Source organism: Lagenorhynchus albirostris, chromosome 1, assembly GCF_949774975.1.
Source record: "Lagenorhynchus albirostris chromosome 1, mLagAlb1.1, whole genome shotgun sequence".
NCBI classification, from domain to species: Eukaryota; Metazoa; Chordata; class Mammalia; order Artiodactyla; family Delphinidae; genus Lagenorhynchus; species Lagenorhynchus albirostris.
The window spans coordinates 10,150,295-10,160,374 of NC_083095.1; the positions used below are offsets into that span (position 1 = coordinate 10,150,295).

At 52.9% G+C, this 10,080-nt stretch overlaps 1 protein-coding gene across 1 annotated transcript; it reads right to left on the reverse strand.

Moving 5' to 3' along the window:
- Positions 1-2,197: 2,197 nt before the first annotated feature.
- LOC132529294 (plasma serine protease inhibitor-like) lies at positions 2,198-6,384 on the reverse strand. The gene is made up of 4 exons (XM_060165623.1): positions 5,778-6,384; positions 4,169-4,439; positions 3,662-3,809; positions 2,198-2,386 (listed from the first exon to the last, which is right to left on the reverse strand). Exons 1-4 carry the CDS (start codon positions 6,382-6,384, stop codon positions 2,198-2,200), a joined length of 1,215 nt encoding a protein of 404 aa, XP_060021606.1.
- Positions 6,385-10,080: the final 3,696 nt, after the last annotated feature.

Below are 10,080 nucleotides of genomic sequence, written 5' to 3' on the forward strand. Positions count from 1 at the left end.
GGCCTGGAAGTCCCAGCTCTGTTCCCAAGTCTGCTGTCTGTGAAGCCCTACATGCTCTTCAAGATCAGCTCAGAGTCACTTCTTCAGCAAAACCTTCCCTGAGACCTCAGAAGTTAACTCTCTTTCTCTCTCTCTGAGTTGCTCTATCAGTTTGTTCAGCCCAGGATCGTGTGACAATTGACTTACATGACCTGCCGTGACTCCCAGCTCAGAGCTTCCTTCCATGATACCCCAAATCGGCTGCCCTGAGCCCGGCCCGATCCCCACACGGGAGCTGTTTTGTGACTGTTTGCTGAGTGAACTTTAGATAGCGCTGGACCTTGGCCTTACACACATGGCACAGCCAGAACCTCCCCCTGACCTTGGACTGGCTGAGTAAACTCTGAGAAAAATATTTGCCAAAAAAGACCAGGTGTTGCGAAAGGAAAAGGCACAGAGGAGCGGGTCTGGCTCCATGAGGAGGCCCCATCCTCCAGAGCTTCCCAAGCCCAAAGCAAAAACGCAGACAAGGCGTCTGGCTCTGGTTGCAGCCATCTACCCTGCCGCCGGCCGACATCTGTGCCATCTGGGTCCCCGAGCCTGGGCCTTACACTGTCACCAGCAGGGGGGCTCTGGGCAAGCACTTATGTTGCCCTCTGTGAAATGAGGACGCTGAGGTTGACCTTACAGGGTTGCTGAAGGATTAACGACATCACAGATGCAAAGTATCCCCACTGCTGGCATATAGTAGATGCTCAGTACTTTGAGGGGTGGTCAGAGCTTGGGGTTCTGACCCCGTTAGTTCTAAGGGGCACCCACACAGTCCAGTCTCTGGGGTCAGAGTGCTGGCCGCAGGTTCATGGAAAGCAAGCTTTGGGCATGTAAGGTGGGGCGACAGGCACTCAGGGGTCAGACTTGGGGGCAGCTAATTAGGGGAAAGTCTGAGACTGAGTGAAGGACTCATTCACTCATTCATTCATTGATTCTTGAAAGGGTCCAATCCCCTTTATTTGATAGACAAGGAAGCATGGTGGGTTTCGTGAAGGAGGAGAGTGAGCCTACCTGGATGACAAGGGAGCTGGTGCCCGGATGCACTTGACCTGGGCTTCTGTTTCTGGCTCATGTCTCCTCTGCGGCAGAGCCCGGGGCTGAGAGGGTGGTCCAGGGGCCACACTCCTGGGGTCAAATCCTGCCTCCACCACCAAGGAGCTGTGAGACTAGGTATATTACCTGTTCTCTACAAGCTTCACCGTCCCTATCTGTAAAGTGGGGATAAGAGGAGTGCCTGCCTGGTACAGGATATTGTGAGGGGTAAGTGCAACCATTCAGATTAAGCTCCTAGCATCAGTCCTGGAACATAAGTTATTAATGTTGCTGTTCCCAGAGCTACTTCCAGAAGGACAATGACACCCAGTGTTTGCAAAATGCTTTATTGTTATTGCTGACACTAAAATCCACAGTTAGTCATCAGGGTCTTCAACTGATACTCTAGTATTTGCAACAGGCCTCCATTCTCCCACCCCCAGCCAAGCCCACGAGGTTGTAAATGTACCCACAGTACGGTACAAACCTGGGATGGCCGTGTCCACCCTGCCGTCCACCTGCTTTCCTTAAAAGATGGGTGGCACTTGGATGCATTGAAATCACCTGATTTGTGGGGAACGTTCTACACTTTTTATATGATTTCAAGGATCCTCCAGTCCTTGACCTGACCCTTCATCGTATACGTGGGGAAACCGAAGTCCAGAGAGTGACAGTATTACCCAATGTCACACAGCTGGGACAGAAGCCCCACTTCATACCCCCATTCCAGTGTCCTTTCCAAACCATGGCAAACTGGTAGCTGGTATTACAGACAGGTGGGGAACTAGGCTTGGGAATATGCTTCCTGGTGGAAATATCTACTGGAACAATCCTGGATTGGATTCTGAGCTTCTCTCTGCCACTGGCATGCTGTGTGGCTTCTCTGGATCTCAGTGCTAGTCTCCATGGATGAAAGCTGAGAGCAAAACCAAATGTTCTCCAAAGCACCCGTCTTGCAATCGTGTGGAAAGAAGCAATCATCAGTATTTCAATGTTATTGTTATTATTATTATTTGTGGAAGCCTCATTAGTCAATTAAACCTGTGTATATCACCAGCTCCCAGCAGATACATGGCCATAGTGCACCCTCATCTTCCACTATGGAAGCCCGTGCCTTTCAGGAGAAATCCCCATCTCAAGGGCGAGTCACTTTGCCGAGGAAAAGGATGTGTTTGTTGTTCTCCACAATGAGCATCAGAAAGGGCCTGTTGAATACTACCTTTTGAGAGCTCATCCGGGCAGATCTGAACATGAAGATTGTCCCCGTGGCTGCAGCCGCTTGGGTTCCCGACTCGTCCACCTCCACCATGGCTTTGTGAACCATCTGCAGGGGAGACATCAGGCGTCACCGAGCCACCAGGGGCTGGGAGATGCCATCAGGGGGAAACGGACAAGTTTCTGCCAGCAGCATCACTGTGAAAGTTTCTGTGCTCCTGAGCCATGAAGCAGATAGGAGATGATGTGATTGAACAACTACTGCGCACCACGGCTTACAGGTGAGCGCATGCGTGTCTTTCATTGAATTCTCACTGCATCTAGCAGCAAGGGTGTGACTCTCCAAGTTTATAGAGAGAAAGGAGGCTCAGAGAGGTCGAGTAATTGCTGGAGGACACTAGCTCCTTCACACACCAGCTGGTGAGTGAAGGAGCTAGCATCCAATTCTTAGTTTTGATTGCTTCAGACAAGACACCTTCCCCCAAGGCACGGTGCTGGGTAGGGTTTCCCATTGTTCAGAGGACAAGATGCAAAGTGAAACCTTTGCTTCCTGAGGGAAAAGAGGAGAGAGAGAGAGAAAGGATTTGGAATGAGGAATGGGATGGAATAGGATAGGATAGGATAGGATAGGATAGGATAGGATAGGATAGGATAAGATAGGATAGGATAGGATAGGATAAGATAGGATAGGATAAGGTAGGATAGGATAGGATAAGATAGGGTAGGATAAGGTAGGATAGGATAAGATAAGATAGGATAAGGTAGGATAGGATAGGATAAGATAGGGTAGGATAAGATAGGATAGGATAGGATAAGGTAGGATAGGATAGGATAAGATAGGGTAGGATAAGGTAGGATAGGATAAGATAAGATAGGATAAGGTAGGATAGGATAGGATAAGATAGGGTAGGATAAGATAGGATAGGATAGGATAGGATAGGATAAGATAGGATAGGATAGGATAAGATAGGTAGGATAAGATAGGATAGGATAGGATAGGATAAGATAGGATAGGATAGAATAGGATAAGATAGGATAGGATAAGATAGGATAGGATAAGATAGGATAGGATAGGATAGGATAGGATAAGATAGGATAGGATAGGATAGGATAAGGTAGGATAGGATAGGATAGGATAGGATAGGATAAGATAGGATAGGATAGGATAGGATAAGATAGGGTAGGATAAGATAGGATAGGATAAGATAGGATAGGATAGGATAGGATAGGATAGGATAGGATAGGATAGGATAAGATAGGATAGGATAGGATACGATACGATACGATAGGATAGGATACGATAGGATAGGATACGATAGGATAGGATAAGATAGGATAGGATAGGAATTTCTGAAAGCAGGTGCTCAGGAGCTTCTGGGCTCACCTCAGACACCTGGATGCTGGAATGGTTGGAGATGCCGGTCAGGTCAGCATAGGAGGTGAAGACATCTCTGATCCCCAGCTTGGGGAGGACTTTCTCCAGCTGATAGGAGCCCTCAATGGAGAACTTGGGTAGGTGAAGCTCAAGCTGTCTGGAAAGAGAAGACCTTTCTTGGACTCTCCCAGAGCACTGGCTGCCTGAGCTCACATTCCTGCCATCTCCTCTTGGTTTCATAATGCTCCTCCAGCACGTTGCCTACAATGGAACCCATCCTACTCTACACTTGGACCTGGGCTGCCCCCAGAGGTCACTGCCCACTCTGACAGCCCTGCCAGAAAACCCAGCTTCCAGCCCTGGTCCCTCTATCTGGGTCAGGCCAGAGGGCTGGGACTTCACATGATGCCTCTGGGCTGGGAGGCGGCTCCCAGGCCAGGTGAGTTCTCCCACCACTGCCGTGTGGCCCTGCAGGTGTGCAGCAGCAGGCTGGCCCTGGAATAGTGTGAAGAATACCTCTTCATGGGCATCCTGAGCCACTTCCTCAGTGTTTTCTCTGTCAGGCCATTTTCCACCTGTCCCATCCCGCCCTCGCGGGGGAGAATGAAGAAGGCGGTGGCGTTCCCTTGGTAGGGGACCCCTACCACCCTGCAGGAGAGGTTTCGGTCCAGGAGGTAGTAAAACTGATCCTCTCGTTTCATCATGGGTACCCGCACCACCGTCTCCGAGGTCACGTGGAAGTCCTGCTCGTGGGTGCTTTTGCGGTTGAAGCTTGTCTCCCACTTAGCTAAAGATTAAAATGGAAAAGGAATTAAACATTCTCAGCTGCCAATGAAAAGTGTGCAGACACCAAACCTACCAAACAGACAGCATCCTCTCTGGAGCAGTCTTATGGGCAGAAGTGACTGCCAAACCTCTTGAATATAAAGACAAGCCACTTCCAAATTCGGGGGACAGGCTTGAACTTTTTGTGGGGCTTTATTTCCACATTTGCAAAACAAGGAGGTTGGTTTTCGTGTCTTCAGAGACCCTTCACCCCTAATGTCGTTTGTCTGAATCTCTGATGTTTCTACTCAAGGTCAAACATCCCAGTGAAAAGGGTAACTAATATGTACGGCTGACAAAGCTACACTATATCTGGGTGAGCTATTCTCTTTTTCTGTCTTTTCCCAATATTTGATCTCAATCTGGGTTTGGGAGAAAGGTTGGAAAGGTTCCTGCAAAAACATGATTTTTCCTGCTGAGAAGTCTGTGATTATGCTTCTTGCTTTGTCTGCTTGGGACATTTTGTTCAAAGTGGGACAAGTAATTGTTTCCATTTTCTTACTAGTGATCAAATATAGATCCCTCCCGCACACCCCACTTAGATTATTTCACAGCTGTCCTCTGCAGCCTAGCCCTGGACCAGGGGACAAGAAATCTTAGAGCCCAAGCCTGATACTCACCATCTGTGACCACGGGAAGAGGGGGGCTTGGTTAACAGTTTAACTATTTTCCTCTATCCTTTTCCCTCCCTGCCCCTCCCCCATCCCCAGCAGGCCCCGCGCAGGGTGCTCAGCGGCTCAGTATCTAGAAGGAGAAGCAGGTGTACAAGCTGAGATGAGTAGGGATATTGACAAGCAATGCCAGGGAGATAAAGATGGGGGGGTCAGCTCTTGGGGAGGGGGGAGAGGACTGTTCAGGGGAACAGGCTCTTGTCCCAGGATTTCTCGCTTGAGGAAACAGCCCCTAGGAGGATATGGGTACAAGAGAGCATCTGGGAAATGCCCTCTCAGGCCCTTCTAAGGCCCACAGTCCTGCCCTGAGTAGCCATGCTGTCAGTTTCTCTGGCATCGTGGCCTTGAAAAACTCATGCTTCAGAGCCTCTGTGGAAGCTGTTGCTTTAAGTGCCCCCAGGGGCACGAACAGGAACCAGCTCTTCCCCAGTGGAGGAAACAGCATCCGGGGTCTTTCACTCCACCTTATGCAGTAAGAAGACACTGTCTCACCCAGCTGCTGTTGGCTTCAGTCTATCAACAGGGATCAGAAAAGAATAAATCCACTCCCACTCTTTCATGTGTGCGGGAATTGGCTTGGTTTTGTTTTTTGACAAAAGCATCTTAAAAGAGAAAGCTCAGGGCCTTACCTTTAAAGAAAATGTAATTCACTATGACCATGACCTCAGTGCCATCCAGGCCCTTAACCAAGTCCACAATCTTGCCTTTCGTTTGCTTTGCCACGTAATCATTGATCTGCTTCTGGGCCCCTTCAGGGTCCTCAAAGTCGGTGGGGAAAGTGTCTGCCAGGTACAGCGTCCTTATGGCGCCCAGGAAGGCCTCCTCCATGGGCACCGCGGGCTTGGTGAACAGGGCGTTGCCGAGGCTCAGCTGGAGGCCGTCTCTGGGCCGCTCAAGCTCCCACAGCAGCCGCTGGGAGGCGCTGTGGAGCTCCTCCTCCTGGCCCTCCTGGGGGCTGAGGCCCAGGCCCGCCAGGACCTGCGCCTTCGTGTTGCACCGCGCCCCCAGGGAGAGCATGGCCAGGCTCACGGAGATGCTCAGAGGGGAGAAGAAGATGTTCTGGTCGGGGGCAGCTGCGGCCAAGGCCCTGTAGAGGTCGAAGACAAAGTCCCGGCTGCCAGGGGCCACCGTGGCGACTGCGGGCGACAGCTCCTGAACTCTCTTCTTCTGGGGTCGGCGCAGGGCGGCCATCCGCGGGCTCAGGAGTACCAGGCACAGGAGTAAAGGGAGCCGCATCGTGGCTGCCCAGGCCTGAAAGGGAGGGTGGGCAGGTCACAAGCAAGGCTGCCATTCCGGGAGGCGGCACCATCAACCAGCAGCCTCAAAGGGCGATGCTGAACCGGAGAGGCTGCGAGTGAGCGTTTAGGTAGCGCGGGAGGGACTGCAGCACAGAGACTCGAGGACATGGGCATCGGTGGGTGGGGAGAGCAGGCACCAGGCGGAGGAGAGAGATCCCACGTGGGGACTGGCCCCCAAGGCGAGAAGCCTCCCTCACCCACGTTGAGGTACGCGTCACAGGGGGATGGGCCGTGGGGCGGAGGGTTCTCCCGTGTTTGGCCGGGTTAGCGTCCCTGAGGTTACCGGGACCTGGCAGCCTGTTTCCATACATGGCCCCTAACCCTCACTTCCTTCCCTGGGTGTAGCATTTGCAAGACCTCGTGTCCTTGTCTGAGCTCAGGGCCTTGAGCCGTGGCCCCTGCCACACTGCTGGATTCGTCCCTGTGCTTTTGGAGCACCTACTCCGTGGCGTGGTGGCTAGCGTACCAGCCTCCTGTGGTTCATCAGTGAACTTCCCCAGGGGCTTCCCCAGGGGCTGCTCCAGGACCCCTCAAAGCCATCCTTGTCTGTCATCAGAGGCACCTTCCCCCCTTGAGGAAATTCCGCCCTCTTAACGTGAGCCCCCCAACTTCCCTTCTCGTCTGTGATGGGCTGAATTGTGTCCCCCAAATCCATTCATTGAAGTCCTAACCCGCTGTACCTCAGAATGTGACTGTATTTGGAGACAGGGCCTTTCAAGAAGTAATTAAGTTAAAATGAGGTCGAGCGGGCCCTGATGCAATGTGGCTGGTGTCCTCATAAGAAGAGGGCACTAGGACACAGACACACACAGACTGAGGGGCGACCACGTGAGGAATGTGAGGGCACAGGGAGGAGGAGACATTCACGTACAAGCCAAGGAGAGAAGCCCTAGGAGGAACCAGCCCTGCTGACCTTGGACTTCCAGCCTCCAGGACTGTGAGACCATAAATGTGTGTTGTCTGAGCCCCCAGGCATATCTTCTTCCGTGTCTTCCCCAGGTGAGGAGGCCCTCAGTTTCCTTTTGTCTGTCTACAGCCTCTCAGGTGGGCCCTGGGGGCTCCTGCATCATTCTGGCCTTGTCCTCCGCCCACAGTCTCTCGCATGACCACCTTCCTAGACCCCTCCTCTGCATCCAGAAATCCTTCCTGTGCCCGGGCCTCCTAAAGCCCTCCTTCCACCCCCGTGAACAGTGCAGAGACTCTGCAGCCCAGCAGCTGGGGTTCAAGTCCCAGTCCCACTGCTTCCTCCAAAGTGTGATGTGGCACAAGTGGGTTACACCCACGCCAGTGCCCCACCTGTACAATGGAGGTCGTGACCGAACCTCCACCAGGGGCTGGGGCTTTAATGACCCACATACGTAACGTGCTTGGAGCAGTGCCCGGTGCAGACATGCTGTTCAGGTGTGAGTTGCGGTGTGGCAGCGACTGGCCAGAGCCCCACCCGAGACCCCCGTTTCCCCAGCTGTACCGTGGGGTACATGCTTTCACACACACACTCTCGTGGCAGCCTGGTGGCGGCTGGACAACTAATTCCCACGGTGGCCTGACTGACCCCTGATGAGACCTCACGCTTGGCGTGCATCCCCCGGTGGACACCGTGTCATCAGGTGCCCCAGGCCCAGGGCGAGCACAGACACAGAGTCACAGACCCATGCAAAACCAAACTGCAAAGAGCCCCAAAGAGCTGCATGGGACGTGGCTGGCGTGGGGGACACCAGGGAGCTTGGGGATCGGCCGTCCTGGCCGTCTTTGTCTGAATGAAATTGACGGACTCAAGCAAGTCATGCTCACCACCCTAGCCTCCCAACTGCACCTGAGCCCACAAAGGAACTTCATTTAGACTATTCTGTCTGCAGAACCTCCAGTTACCCTGAACCAAATATAGCGGCCCGAGCAGTCCCCGTGCCCGTGGGAGGCCCGAGTGCATCGCCAGCACCCGCCACTGCTGGGTGCTGCGCTGTCTGGACATATATCAACTGCTATAGCCTCACACCCGCCCACGGAGGCAGGTTCTGTCACTGGCTCCATTTTACAGACGGGTCATCTGAGGCTCAGAGAGGATGACTTGCTTGCTAGTAGTGGCAAAGCTACTAGGGTTCAGACCTAGTTCTGACCCTCACAGCTCATGCTCTGAACCGCCACACCATTTAGCTCCCCCAGATCCCTGGTCCCCCTCCTCTGTATCACAGCCTCCGGATCCTGTATTCTTGGCCTCCACGGTCACCACCGATAGCCTCTACTCTGCAGAGAATTAAGAAACAGGCTTCCCATGCTGACACTCCCTTTTTGTTCCCACTTTGAGACTTGCCTTCACGGAGGTCTGTAAAGGACATGGGTGGGTGGTGTGATCTCTTTGTCCTTTAGCGTGCGGAGTGTTAGAATCATCAATGTAGCAGGAAGCTGCTGAAGAAGCAGCTCAGCTCACCAACCCCCCAGCTCCCAGACACAGATTAACACCGAGCTGATAATTACCCTAAAAGAAATACTTTCAAAGAATAGCTACAGACCACAGAGGAGTTTTCTGCTTGGACGGAGCCCAGGGGCAGCTGGCGGGGGAGCAGGAGTGAGAGTTCCAGTCTCCCATCCTCCCACCCCTGCAGCCTGGTGACCTTGAGCCAGGCCCTTCCCCTCTCAGGCTTCAGTTTCTTCATAAAAACCTAGAGGTCTGGTGCCGTGGCTCCACCACTGCCTGACCCCCGTGAAACACCAGCGATCTGATGGGCCAGAGCCACTTCTCTGAACGCCCCATGAGTCCCCGTAGAGAGCAAGGGCTCAGCTTCCCTCTGGCTCCCCTGGGCTGCAGGTTTGGGACCCAGAAAACCTTGCTCCAAGTAGCTCTCTCTCTCTCCCTCTTATTGAATCCACTGTTTATTAAGGACCTGTTAGACACTCTATAAATATTACTGTATTTCATCTTTACCAAAAGTGTTATTAGCCCCATTTTACAGCCAAATAAACTGAGGCTTAGCAAAATGGAAAAGCTTGTCCCAGCCAGTGAGTGATGGAACCAGGTTAGAATCCAGATTCTTCTGACTGGTGTACACGCTGCCTCTCGGCTGCCTTTTATGGCTCTGAGGAATGACACATTGTTCCCCCTCCTCTGTGGCTGCTGGTGAGTATCCCTGGGTCTCCCCCAACCTGTTCACACGAATTAGCTCATTTACACTCCTCCACAGCAACATGGAGTTGGTGTCCTTGTCACAACTGTATGGAAGAGGAGACAGAGGGTCAGAGAGGTTACTTCTGAGAAAATGGAGGCCCGGGGTGCTCATTTCAGGTTTCCTAGTTTCTAAGCCCAGTCTTTGCCATTACACTCCTGGGCCTCTGGTACAAACATACAGCTTACAGAGTTTTGTGCCAACTTTGAGCCAGTGGAGAGTCTGCTCCAGGCTCTGTGAGTCTGGCTCTCAGGACACCAGCTCCCGCGGCGGGCCGGCAGAGCCTGGCCTGGCTGACCCTCTCCTGGGCCCCTGACGCCAGTGTGTCTGCAGAGATGCTCCCGCGTGTCAGAGGGAAGAGAGCAGATCGATCAACTTTATCTGGCATCCCAGGCCAAAGGGACTTGCGGCGACAGAGGGTGGGCATGGAGTAGGCAGGCCCTGGGCAGTCCGTCCCCTGGTCCCCCACCATCCAG